Source organism: Rhodamnia argentea, chromosome 10, assembly GCF_020921035.1.
Source record: "Rhodamnia argentea isolate NSW1041297 chromosome 10, ASM2092103v1, whole genome shotgun sequence".
Taxonomy (NCBI): Eukaryota; Viridiplantae; Streptophyta; class Magnoliopsida; order Myrtales; family Myrtaceae; genus Rhodamnia; species Rhodamnia argentea.
The window spans coordinates 17,552,890-17,566,477 of record NC_063159.1 but is presented as its reverse complement, the minus strand read 5'-3'; the positions used below and the strand labels follow the sequence as shown (position 1 = coordinate 17,566,477).

Below are 13,588 nucleotides of genomic sequence, written 5' to 3'. Positions count from 1 at the left end.
ATGTCTCGACGAGGAGGGTGACGTGGCGCTGATTTAAGCGCGGAGATGTGGACGCCGCGGTGGTGGCTGGTGGGATTACGTACCTCACAACGTGCGATTCCTGCTTCCGGGTGGGCCATACCAAGTTGGCGACATGATGGCGTCACGTCTCATCGCAGCGGCGAGATTGAAAAAAAATTTCACGTTGATTTATTCTGCAAAAAGACAGAGAGAGCTTTGACTAATACGATGCCCGAGATTTCCATGCTCTTGTTTCTTTAATAATCGTAATCTCTGCTTATGCGAGACAATCCGCAACAACTAAACTATGATTAACATGTTACGTGATCTGGAGATTTTTTTTTCTTCGAATGAGCGAGGCTTGCCTCTTGTCTGTTTCGAAAGACTTTTGAAAGTTGAAAAAATCGATTGAAATTATACAGGCTGCTTGTAACTTTCAACTCTTGTACATTGCTAGCATGACTTTTAAAGGGTGAAATTGCATTTTCCATCTCTTTTCTTCGAGGAGATTTCTTTCTTATCCTTGATTTCTACTTAAAAAATGATGAGAAAAAAAATAAAGAAATTGGACGAAAATGAATATATAGTAAATAGTAAAATGCGGGAAATGAATATCGATAATTTGGACAAAGAAAGAACTTTAATTTAATTAACCTCCATAAAAAAAAATTCAAATTGGAGAACTTGAATACTCATTAAGTATGACTGACGGATTAGGAAATCATGAAATGTCACCTTGGATTTTGGTTGATCGACGAATAAGGAAATCATAAAATGTCGCCTTGGATTTTGGTTGATCATTTCCTTATATGACTTTTCAGATACATTTATTAATCAATCGTTTTCTACATCAATTTACCATAAAATATGCAGAGTGAATAATCAATTTTTGTTGTTTGACTTTGTTGTAGAGGCATTTTCCCTTTTTCCTTTATGTAATCCGCGTTTATACTTATTCTAAAAATATCGTTCTTAATTCTCTTAAAATGACTATTTCCATCCAATTTCAACATAGCAAGTAAGGGTAAATGATTAATTTTGTTAGTTGAGATGGAAATACATCCTTATCCCTCGAAAGTCAAGTGAAGGAAAAAAAAAATTAAGGAGCCACCATTTTATAAGGTATTATGCAACAATTTAAAATTGGGAAAAATGACACAGATGTTCCATAAATTTTGACCCAATATGCAATCTAGTCTCAAAATTTTTAATTTAACCAATATGATCTCTGGACTTAAGTTAAATGTGCAATATGATCTCTAAATTTTTTAGAGATCACATTGTACCACATTGATCAATTCAAGTGTAAATATATAATCTTTCAAAATATAAAGAAGGCTGGTGTCAAAAGTGGATTGCACTAAATTTACTACCGAATTATGTGCAAATTGATAATTCACCTCCCAAATTGGAATTACTTTTCTTCTTTTGACCAACCCCGACTTGGATCGCCCCACTAATTGATTAAAAAAAAAACCAAGGAAAAAAGAAGAAGAGAAAGGAGTAGCTTTTTAAGCCGGCCTATGATGCAAGCCGATAAGCATCATGACGTCATACATCACCCACACATTGGAATGATCACGCCATTGCCGGTAACGTCAATGCCACGTGTGAAAAGAGACCCCAAAAATACAAAAGAAAAATTAGGGAAAACAAAAGCAGCCGCCCCCGGACGGTGCGCGACGCTGACGTCACGGCCTAGTGGTGGGGCCTCCCCGGTGCTTGGACTTGGGAACTCGAGCTTCACTCTCGCGTCATCATCTCTGGCGATGACGTCGGGGGCGTGGGGGCCACCCACGTGACCACGGTCTACGTCACCACCCGAATCGAGCAGTGACCAGGCCATTATCCTCCACGTAGACTAGAGGATACGCGGAACTTTCGGGGGCCGGTGACGTCACGACGGCGTAACCGCGGCGTCGTCCAGCCCCACGTTTTCTCTAGTAATCGGCGTGACGGAGACGGGCACTGATCGGGTGCGCGAAGGAACATGCTAGTTCGGCGGACCGCGTTGACTTCCGAGATTTTTTTCGGGACGCGGATCTCCAATCTACGCATCGTGTCCTTCACGAGATTTGTCTATGACACTTCGTTGCTTAGGCATGTTCCGACTGGTCCAATCGTTTTTTTTTTTTTTGGGACAAATTATTATGCGACCTTGTTTTGTACGATTTGTTAATTTTTTACGTATTACTTTGTCGCGTTGAGATATACGAGAATTCGGTTTAGAAAATATTTTCTTGAAAGCGATCGTATGTATTGTTTAAAAAAATGAATGAACGGCACGAAAATTTTAAACATAAATTATTGTCAACAATGAAAATTTTTTTACTGCCTCATAATGATGAACAAAACTAGTGATCATTTTCTTTAGAAATATTTTTCAATTTATTCATTTTCTATTAAACGAATATAGTCTAAATTAAGGACCTCCATTAACCCATATCATCAATAACTTGATTTTGCCGAAACCTCATCAAAAGCTCCATTATCTATAGAGAATCATTGCTTATCGCCACCATGGTCGATTGTCGTCACGAACCTGTCGAAGCAATTGCCAACCATATTGTAGGGATAAGAATCGTTGTCGAATATTTTTCCGTAATGCTCCATCAATGTATCCTCGATCGAGTAAGAAGCGAGTCGAAACTGGATGATCGGTTCAAACGTGAATATAATTTGACCAGGTGATACAGTGTAACGAACTCATGCAATGCGCGTAGTAAATGTTAGCCAAGATGGTCCCCTCAACTGTCAAGTTCCCAAGCTCGACCATTCTACTTCACTAAATAGACTTTCCGTTTTGCATTTCTTCACAAAAATCCCTTTTCCCTACCTTAGGGGAAAAAAAAAACAACAACAAAAAATCGGTCTTTCGAGCTTTAAAAAATTACGCATGATTTACATGTCTTTATATGTTTCATAAGATGTCGAGTATCTTACGTTAAACAAACAAAAAACAAATTAGGAGGGGACGAAATACCATTAAAAGAGAACTAAAGTCAAAATAAAGAGCATATTATCTCGTGCATCACGCGGGATGGCCGCTATTACAAGCTACACGTTACCATGTGTGCAAGTAAAATGTTTCCCAAGTTGTTAAACAACGGTGGGGAGGGGCAAAGATTTACGTCATGGATACAAGTCTTCGGATGTCGGGTTTGGACCATTTGAATTCCACAGGGCTCGACACTAATCGCGTCCTTAAGCAAACCCGTCTTAACAAGATTAATGCATAATTCGAATAAAAATGCTGGCATCGATTGAGCAGGTGGGGGGATGTATTTGTCAAACATCCTATTACCTCAGCGTTAAAGGAGGGTCTGATATAATCGGGGGCGCGGGACGCACCGAAACCCTTCTTCCTTTTGGTGAAAATGTGGTTCGGACACGACAAGGCTTGAGGCACATGCGAGTGACGTGGACCCGACGAATTCGATGACACAACGTGGCGCGAGGGTTAGGTTGAAACCAACCCGGATATTTGTTGGACGACACAGCGATTGACTTGACGTGTTAAGAATCCCCCACTTGGAGCAAATGCCTGAAAATGATCGTCGAAGTGATTTGGCCCGGTGGTTGTTGTCCGTCTTCTCGGAAACGTTCTTGGATGATTTTCTTGCCGGGTTTTATCAACCACGGGTGTTGGCTTTACCATTATCTCATCATCGGTTTTTTTTTTTTTTTTGGTTCTTTTCCGGATCACAAGTCAAACGATTGATTCCCGGGAAAAGGGGAAAAGAAGATGTGTCCGGCTCGCGTCGATCACGAATGAGGGACATCTCGTATTCGGATTATCTTGGAATTTCATGTTTCGTCTCCCCTTGTGGGGTGCTCTTATCTTGTGAACGAGCCGCGTTGCACATTTGTTAGGTAGCAACGGGTGCATCGTGAAAGAAAGATCGCAGGAACGAACATGTGAAGCGATGCAGATGTAAAGAGAGTCCAACCGCCGCTCAATTCCTGCCGACACCCGAGCTTCTTCTGGACGCTCCATTGTTTACGCGTTGCTAAGATCAAAACGGAATATGAAACGGGAAAAGAAATGAAAAAGGAGAGAAAGCAAAAGGACAGGAACGTACAGGATTTCTAGAAGCGCATCATTTCGGGGCATTCGATTTGTCGGGAGACCATCTCACGCCAACCAAAGAAATGTCGAATGTTTGACGCACGGTTTGGACCTTTTCGTGGGGGCTAAAACCACGGTAAAAACAATGATGGATCTAGAGCCATTAGAGAGACACAGGAGAGTGGAAGGAACAGAGGATGATGCATGTACCCCCAACATGAACCACGCACTGTCAAAAGGTAGCAACATCCCTTTGCGTACACAGAAAATATGAGTGCATCAATAGAAAGAGCTGCAGACTCATTTGGCTTCCCATGCCCAATTTTGGGTCTGGGAGGGAAGTCGGAAGACGGATTATACATGTAGAATAGACCAACAAACTTGGAATTCTCAGCAATCACTTTTCCAAGAATTTCCCCTGCTCTTCCATGAATATGTGTGTGTGTGTGTGAGAGAGAGAGAGAGAGGCAGCCTGCCCAAATATGGGAGACCAAACTAAATATCTAAAAGTCAACTGAATGGCATTATACATGATCAAATTAGTACCTAAAAGATCCGGAGGAGATGGAGTTGTCTGTCAAGGAGACTAGTTATTTTTGCCAATCCCAAAAAGGGCAATTTCCATTTACTTTGTCTGCTTCATTCCAAAATCGTCACTCGGGAAGAGACTGACAATAATAAAGAAGGGAATAACAGAGCAAGAAGTGTCCCCTACGTGCTCATTTCTTCCCACTGGCTGTGCTTCCCAACTCCATGTCGTGAAGGTTCAGCAAAAGATCGTTGGAATTTAAGAAGACCCTGTTGTTTGAGTTTGAAATCGTCTGTGCGATTTCTCTCGAAGCTTCGATTCTCCTCAGGGTGATGAAAGCAGCATTGTTGGCGATGGCTTGCCCAATCAGCTGAGCACTCGTTGCCTCACCCTGTAAACAGCAAAATGCCCATCAGCGTTTAACACTTGTGAGCAATCCCAATGACCAAGCTCATGATCAAACAGGACTTTCTTGTCCTAAAAACTTTTCACTGAAGTGACTTCCCCGTAAGACTTTTCTGCACTTACCTGAGCTCTGATAACGGCACTCTTCTTGTCTTGCTCAGCCTTTTCCACAACAAATTTTGCCCTTTCAGCTTCTTGTGCAGCCACCTGCTTGGCCTCAATAGCAGCAGTAAACTCCTTTCCAAAAGTCAAGCTCGTGATGGACACATCATCCAGGGCCATGTTGAAATTAGCAGCTCTCTCTGTCAGAATTTTCCGTATTTCTCGACTGACAGCCTTAAATAGACAGAACAAACTTTCAGCGAGGGACATGGTAGTAGAGAAGGGCATTGTGAGAGTACTCACACTGTTTGAAGAGTGAGAAATTACGAAAAATCGAGGAATTGGAGCAGAGAATAAAACGTAGAAGGCAAGAGATCGGCAAAAAACTTTCTTGTCCATCATAGTTTAGGAAGATCTTCCTGATAAATCATTGCTTAAATAATTGCAATTAAAATATAGGAGCATCTGAATGCACAAGCCCTGCAAACGCGGCGCAAGTGCCAGAATCTCCGCTCCTATGTTGTTCTCGGAAACGCACAGCGCTGTTGGACAAACATAAAAGCAAAGTCTTTACTATTAAATCGCTACGTAAATGCAACTATAATGGGAGCATCTGAATGCATAAGCCTTGCAAAGGCACAGCACAGTTGGACAAACATAATAGGAAAGCCTATTATTAAATTGCTATGTAAATGCAACTATAATATAGGAGCATCTGAATGCATAACCCTTGCAAACAAGGGGCAAGTGCCAGAATCTCCACTCCTATGTTGTTCTCGGTAACGCACAGCGCTGTTGGACAAACATGATAGGAAAATATTTCTTGTTAATCGCTACTTAAATACAATTTTAATATAGGAGCATCTGAATGCACAAGCCCCGCAAGAGAGGGGCAAATGCCAGAATCTCCACCCCCCGTGTTGTTCTCGGCAACTTAAAGCGCTGAAAACGCTATTAAACAAGCACCACAGTGACTCTATTTTGTTGCCTTCATTTTGCTACCACGTTAGCCTCCTCACCAATTAATAGGTGAGAGCCACTATAAATAACGAGTCATTTTAGCTTGTGGAAAATTCTTAATTTGCAGTGATATAGTGACTGAAATAAATTGTCAACTGCCTTTTGAGCATACCTCTCTCTGAGTAATGAGCTGGCTAGCATTATATTGTGCAACTACAGCCTTCAGAGTTTCATGGATGATCGATGGCAAAACCCTTTCATTGAAATTTTCACCCAGTGTCCGGTATATTGTGGGTAGCTGGTCAGGCACGGGACGAGTGAGAACCCGAAGCCCAATTTTAACCTATGAGACAAAATGCAGGAGTGACTTCAATGCAAACAATAGATTTAGAAAGAGGATATATCACAACGTGTCAACTATTTTCACATGATACTTTCCCTATTTTTGAATCAAATGGCACCACCGTTACATTGACTGCATAAAAGCAAATCGCAATTTACCAAGCTAAAACCAAAGAACATACAAATACCACATTTATCGACTATATCTATCTGAAGCCTTGCTATCAAGCAGCAGTTAGCAGGAAAAAGAAAAATTTAGAAGAGAGGTGGTACTGAAACATAATGGATAAGTATCTCAAAAGCTGAATTAAACCGAGAAAAGATACTCAAAAGACAACTGGAATACTTTCTCAAATTGTGAAGGCAACATGTGTGGAGGTATTTACCACTGAAATTCAATCAGAAACTTCATGCCTATTCTAATGGAAGCTTTTATTTATACCCTGCAACTTAAACTTCTGTTCCACGGTGGGTATTATCTGCTAGAGATAAACAGGAAGTAAGACGTGAAAATTTTACCTTTACCCAGGACACTGGTTTGAGCACAGAAGTACTGACTGAAAAACTCAAAGACAAATGAGAAAGTGAGAAAGAAGTAGTTATTTTTCTTTTCTTTTTCTTTTTTTTGTGGGGGGTGTGTGTGTGTGTGTTGGGGTGGGTCTAGCGGAGCGACCAATATCACGGGGAAAAATAAAAAAAGAAAATCTGATAATCAAATCACAACCGACCAAAGATTCCAAAGTACTTATTTCATGCTGATCAAACTTCACTACAGAAGAAAACCATGATTTAGGATAATTTAAGTCCAATGCAGATCGAGAAAACTAACTTTACATCGATTGTGTGCAAACTTTCTGTTATCCAAAATAAAAGAGAGGGCATGAAATTTAAGAACACAATGAAGGAGAGCGATATACTTCTTTTACCAGCAAAGTCCGGTAACAAGAAATCTCAAGCTCTTTATCTAAAATTTCAATGGCTTTAGCCAAAATACTAGTGTCGAATGAAGCCAAGTTCCTCAATTTCATTCATGATCAAGGCATCTTTCTGAATCCTTTGAAATAATAATATAGAAGTTCAACATGTGTTTCTCTGTCCAACTCCCAACCATAAAAAGCAAGTATATACAAGCGAGGATAGTCTGGGAACATATGAATAATAACTAATCCACCCGATGTCCCACAAGCCAAGTAAAATTAAGTGATCAGTTAAGATAATCAAAGGCATCCTTGCAAGAGACATCTCAGTCATACGGTGGGATCTACTTCTGCAAATGCATTGACCAGTTCCCCAATGCAACCAAAAAAAACCTTATTTTGGGGAATTACATCATAGAGTTATCCAGCACCAAATTACCATAGGAAAACCCAACCTTTAGTTTCCTATAAGCAAAGCGACTGTATGACTTGGATAAGAGGGAACTCGGTCTCATGATCAAGTAAGAGTCATATGTTTTAAACATTTCACAACCCAATATCGCTGTTATGGCTATTTCTTGACGTGGAGATTACCATTTGAAGGTCACGACTCCCAGATGTACTCTCCACTAAATGAGGTCTTGCACGGACATCGTAGATAACTGGCCTCTCAAACCATGGGATCATTATGTGTGTCCCTTCAGGATAAACCTGCAAATCAGTGATGCAAATTAATAGTATGAAAAAATTCCTGATGTGAACTCCATAAGTCAGGTACAATCTGTTGGATAGTAATGTCTTCAAAACTCAGTAGTGTTACCCGTTAAGAGGTTACATAAAAAAGCATACGCAAAATTCATTGAAATTAAATGTACATACTGTTCTGGTGATCCAGTTGTTCCATTCTAGAAAATTGACCAAAAATGATAGATACAGCTAAACCAATTTTGACATAGACCAATTTCTTTCAGATGGGATGAAACTTGTAAACAACAGCAACACCTCTCTTGGTGAAGATTTCGAAACCAATTGCAGCTTAAAAACTTTGGTCCGGTCAAATACTTCAATATCACAAAGCCAACATACAAGAGTTTTCAAATTTCATCTCTAGTTCCTTGCCCAACTCCTCAAGAGTAGAAGCATGATGAATAATAAAAACAATTTATTGCAAGCAGGCAGGCATCAAAGAGGAAAGATGACATAAGACACTTAACAAGGCAAGAAATTTCAATCTATTAGGTCAAACAAACATAGGTGAAAAACGAAAATTATATATTAGATGATAAAATCATAATGAAGCGCCACATTCATAAATTGGGGACTATACACCATTTGCATTAGCCAAGCTCATATGCAAGTCAAACAGGAACTACCACAAAAATCATATGATCGATGATTGCAATCAAGCAAAGTATATTTTCAATTGCTTTGGATCTTCTAATAAGAACTTTAAACCTTGAGGGTAAAGATAACCTTGTCTTTTACGCCGACTAGCCGATTGAATACAATGGCTCGATGACCGCCCTCAACGTTGTAGAGACTGTTTGCAACTGCATACAGGCCAAGGCCACCTATGACTCCCAATTTGGCCAAAGCAGAAGCAGCCCCTCCTCCTGGTACTTTTGGAACCTTGACATTTCTGAAATCCATTTCCTACACCAAGTGCAAAATTGATGAATTGGAAGCACGACTCAAATTAAAACCTCACTGACAGAGCGCCAACTTAAGCACGGAGCTAACAAACTGCATGAGAAGACTGACTACTAGGTGAAAAAGTAGAGAAAAGTGAGATTTCACTTTACTATCCCTTCCCCAACGCAAAATGTTAATCAATAGACCAATATTCCGTAAAACAAAGAACAACAGCATAAGAGCAGCAGAGGGGAGTGATAGAACATAACATAGCAAACAATTAGTGGAAGGGCACTGATGACCTTTTAACAGAACCCAACTCATGAAACACTGATCAAAAGAGGAACTTTTTGCATGAGGATATCCACAGCAAGAAAGCTAAGAGAAATTCCATCTCAGCTATGTTAGACTCTCCATCATTTGTCCAGTAGGACGAATAAAAATTGCATTTCTCTCTCGCGACCAAAACCACAAGTGCTTCGCCCGCAATGATGAAATCGATTCATCCTCCACGGCAGGAACAGACGGTTCAAACAAAGCATAATGAAAAAAACACTTTTATAGGCACTTGTCTTTGAGCTCAACCCGCAATAAGAAAAAGAGAGAATTTTCCACTTCAATCAAGCCAAAATATCGTAACAGGTGCCCAGAAAGATCTATAAAGATTTCTTTTGCCCTTGCAAAACACCAGCCATGACAAAAATTGCAGCTCACGCGAATGAAAGCTCGAAATTTTCTTCAAGTAATTCTAAGCTCCAGAAAACAAGCTCACAGCAAACACACGCGCGCGCGCATTTAGCACCTCCAGAAGATGAAAATCCAATGGCGTCCAGTTATCAATGAACCACTAAAAGCAGCGTCCACACCCTATTCTCAACGACATGTAGCTTACACGCCTCCTTATCAAGCATAGAAGCGCCTCTACCTCCAACGAGAAAACAACATTTCACTCCGAATTTCGATCAAATAGGCGAAGCAAACAAAAACTTGTCCACAATGAGAGAAAAAAAAGCAGATCCCGATACCCAGTTCGATACGACGGCATACCTGAGAGACCTCAGCGACCGGTCGGAGAAGTCGGAGAAATGGGAGGCCACCGAGAAGCGAGACGGAGAGAGGGACACAGTCGTCGCCGTACTGAACCAAATCGGTACCGAGCGAAGTAGAGAGGTTTTAAGGGTTTAGTGGTCTCTTTCCCTGTCGTGACGGAAAAGCCAGAGAAGCGATTTTGGGCTTCTGAGGGAGACAAATGTGGGCCCAATATCCCCTTCCTTAATGGGCCGGTCCAAAAATTACCTCATTTTATCGAATGATTCTCCCTCGAAGAAAATTAAGGAAGACAATACAGAAAACTAGAACTGTGAAAATTGCCGGACTACATAAGTTCCCACGAAAGTTTTTTGCACATGTGAAAAAACAATAATTTACAGCGTCTCTTCATGCTAATTTAATGGAAGAAAGTTTTTCGTCACGCTAGATTAGATTAGTAATTTCTAAAAGGAGTCCGTAAATATACTTGATTACTGACCAAGGCAAATAAATACTAGTAACTTGATAGGAATAGTTAATATATTTATAAGAATTAATTGCTAACTATGCGAGAGTCGGCATATCCAAATTACATGGGAGAATTACCAAAAAAATATTCTTGCCATTGTGTCAATCCAGTTATACAATCCTTTTTTTTTTTTTTTTGCCAACCGAATTTTAAACATTTTGCATTTGTGCCAGTGAGTCCATCTGGCCAATTTGATCTAATTCAGGAAACGATCGTCTTATTTCAGAAAGTGTTTTCTTCTGTCATCATTCTGCATCATCAGATGGGGTCACATGTCCAAATCGATTTAATTGATCAGATGGGGTCACATGTCCAAATGGTCGCTCCCTCGTCACCGCCTCCGTCTTTATTATCTCCATTCCCTCTCTCTATGAAGATTTAAGCTATCGGACAGTAACACGATTTAATGTTTGGAAATACCGTCACAAGTATACCTAATTCGTTTGTGACGTTCCTCTGACGCTCAAGAGTTAACCTAACTCTCAAAGTATTAGCCTAACTGTCAGCAAATAAGACGGGCGTTACGTATTTCACGTGCTACGTACAAACTAATGCGCATGGCAGGAAATTAAGAATGGCGTCGTCACTCATATGAAAAGTCGAGTTCCATCTGCAATGTCATGTGCTCTGGATCTGAGAGACCCAATTTCGCAAGTTGCCACCTTTAATCTATTCATTTCTCTACAATTTGATCCAACTGCCCATATTTTTGGTTCCCAGTCCACGCTGACACCCAGACAAACCAGTCAAAGACAGAGAGAGAGAGATCCACGAGGATAATAATATGAATAGGGTTCTCCGAAGTTCAAACAAGTAGCAATGGAAAGTTAATGAAGCTCAGACGTAACAAAAGAAGAGAGAAAACACAAAATGTGACAAGACGTGCTTTATATGCAGAACTCACGACAGAAACCCCATGCACACCATCCCAACCCCGACAGCAAACCCTAGCCACGCGCTGTTCCTCCCGCTCGCGCCCGAATTGCTGCTCGCCGAAGACGGCGCCTTCGCGGACTTCGTCGAGTTCGACCCGCCTCCGGAGGAGCTCTTCGGCGTGGGGGAAGTGGACGACGCCGGGGCCGGAGCCCCGAACAGCTCCGGCGGCAGCAAGACCTTGTCCACCTGGTACACGGCCAGCGGGGACTGCTCGTACAGTGCGTTGTTGATCTGCGTCTCGACAATGCCGGTCGAGACGTTGACCTGGTTGCCCTGGCTGCTGAAGTTGAGGCCCGCGAAGTTGCCCTGCGTTCTCACCGGGTTGCTGACGCTCAGGAGAGACTGGAGGGTGTAGTATTTCGGGGCGACGTGGTAGAGAACAAGTTGAACCTGTCGTAATAAAATGATGGGTAGAGGCAATTTAGAATGCGAATCGAGCGATAATTGCTAGACATGAACGATGATGAACTTTTCTTGTCGAATTGGTTCACTACTTAACATGATAATGGAGATTCTTTACAAATTTAGTATAAGGGTCTATGAGAAATGCTAGATTTATCGAGATACCGGCACATGAAATTGATTTATGTTGAATGATGTGATAGGCTATTAGTAATTATTGCATGCGACCCGCTTTTAATACACGGCATCATTTGGAAAATCAATTTTGTAGATCCATCTTAATAATCTAGCTTTTCTCTCAACTTCATATTTAGCATTAGTCCAACAACCATGCGAAATAGAGATTCGGGGTCTAGACCTGTTGCTCATTGCTGAGGTCGTTGATGGCGGCGGCCTTGAGGTTGTTGAAGGCATTGTCGGTGGGGGCGAAGACGGTGATGCCCTCGGTGGAGGTGTTGAGCTGGTTTTCGATCTGGGTGGCGACCTGTGTGGCGGTGAGCAACCGGATGAAGTAGGTGTACTGCCCGTTCTTCTGGAGGATCCCCGTGAGGTTGGCGGGGCCCGACGAGGATGGCGCCGGGGCGGATGCAGACTGGGCGAGGGCTGGAGGCGGGGAGAGAGTGAGGGAGAAGATGCAGGCAATGAGAACGAGAGAGAGAGCAGAAGAAGAAGAAGAAGATGAAGCCATTGGAGTGGTCCTGAGTGTTCCCGGGAGTGGAATAGTGAGAGTAAATGCTTTCGGAAGGGGGGGAATATAAACGGGTGGATGTGGGTGTTGGGACTTCGTTGGCATGAGCTGGCTGCTAACCTCGATGCACGGATCAAGACAAAATCATATAGACACTAGACAGAGAGAAACTGGATGGAGTAGATACGATCATGTTCGTCACATAATGCCTGCACCATGACTACTTTTATCATTGAAGAGCAGCTGCTAGGTGTTTGATTTCGTTACCGTTTTGTCCTGAACACTTGTTAAGCAATTTAATTAAAGAAACCTTACGGTTCTCAATCACCGATCGTCTGCGTGTTGTCCACGACCGGTGTCTTGACGATCAAATTTTTGCTTAATGAGTGCACGTTAAGACATTAATTAACGAAACTCCGTTAACATTCCGGTCGAAGTAAAACTTAAAACGGCGGTTCTACTACCCCGAACGAGGACTGTGAAAGTCAAAAATTATAGTCGCGAATTCACTTTAGAGTCACCTAAATAAGAACAAAATAAGTGAATTATAGAGGCACAATTTGAATAAGTTTCGTCATATCAGGTGCCAGATAAAACCAGTAAACATGCATGTAATGTAACGCTTATTTATTTCGAGGGAATATAAGCACGTTCTGCAACCGCCATTAAGAAAAAAGATTAGACAGCGACCCGTTGTAAATCATTTGAAGTTTTGGACCATCTTGGTTGGGAAGACCAATGAGAGGAACCTTCCCCATGTGAGGAATGAGAGTGCTTCGTTCACAGATTGTAAGGTTGACCTATTCTCTCAGCCAATCGCGTGTTTGGATTTCTCATTGGAGATCGTGTAACCAGCAAGGCTGGCTATTAGCCAGCAGATTTGGTGGCCACTGTCCACCAGAAGTCAAAGGTTTAACCTAATCTCTATTACGATTATGCTATACTCCTTGTGAAATTATTACCGTGCAGTATATTTAGGACTTTTTGGACAATTTGCTTTGTATCTATAGTTCTTCTACGTTAAACCTCCGTGAACAAACTACTGTTT

The 13,588-nt window shown here is 41.6% G+C and overlaps 2 protein-coding genes across 4 annotated transcripts; both read right to left on the bottom strand.

The window, feature by feature from the left end:
• Positions 1-4,658: 4,658 nt before the first annotated feature.
• Positions 4,659-10,124, bottom strand: LOC115729274 (prohibitin-1, mitochondrial-like). 3 transcript variants are annotated; one of them, XM_048271091.1, is made up of 6 exons: positions 10,004-10,124; positions 8,798-8,982; positions 7,919-8,035; positions 6,238-6,408; positions 5,127-5,339; positions 4,659-4,989 (listed from the first exon to the last, which is right to left on the bottom strand). In XM_048271091.1, the coding sequence occupies exons 2-6, from the start codon at positions 8,972-8,974 to the stop codon at positions 4,789-4,791; spliced, it is 879 nt and encodes a 292-aa protein (XP_048127048.1). In that variant the 5' UTR covers positions 8,975-8,982; positions 10,004-10,124; the 3' UTR covers positions 4,659-4,788. The 3 variants fall into 3 exon arrangements, with proteins under 3 accessions (XP_048127048.1, XP_030515629.1, XP_048127049.1); XM_030659769.2 differs by having other exon boundaries at positions 8,798-8,977; positions 10,004-10,121; XM_048271092.1 differs by having other exon boundaries at positions 8,798-8,986; positions 10,004-10,117.
• A 1,157-nt stretch (positions 10,125-11,281) lies between these two features.
• Positions 11,282-12,679, bottom strand: LOC115729287 (fasciclin-like arabinogalactan protein 9). Its single transcript, XM_030659790.2, has 2 exons — positions 12,211-12,679; positions 11,282-11,840 (listed from the first exon to the last, which is right to left on the bottom strand). Exons 1-2 carry the CDS (start codon positions 12,643-12,645, stop codon positions 11,415-11,417), a joined length of 861 nt encoding a protein of 286 aa, XP_030515650.2. The 5' UTR covers positions 12,646-12,679; the 3' UTR covers positions 11,282-11,414.
• Positions 12,680-13,588: the final 909 nt, after the last annotated feature.

Excerpts from the sequence above, each read along its gene's own strand:
- LOC115729287 (XM_030659790.2), bottom strand. The coding sequence starts at position 12,645 with ATGCCAACGAAGTCCCAACACCCACATCCACCCGTTTATATTCCCCCC. Across the intron at positions 11,841-12,210 it reads ACCTCAGCAATGAGCAACAG|GTTCAACTTGTTCTCTACCA; the intron begins GTCTAGACCCCG and ends TTATTACGACAG.
- LOC115729274 (XM_048271091.1), bottom strand. The coding sequence starts at position 8,974 with ATGGATTTCAGAAATGTCAAGGTTCCAAAAGTACCAGGAGGAGGGGCT. Across the intron at positions 6,409-7,918 it reads GGAGTCGTGACCTTCAAATG|GTTAAAATTGGGCTTCGGGT; the intron begins GTAATCTCCACG and ends TTTGTCTCATAG. Across the intron at positions 4,990-5,126 it reads GTGCCGTTATCAGAGCTCAG|GGTGAGGCAACGAGTGCTCA; the intron begins GTAAGTGCAGAA and ends TGCTGTTTACAG.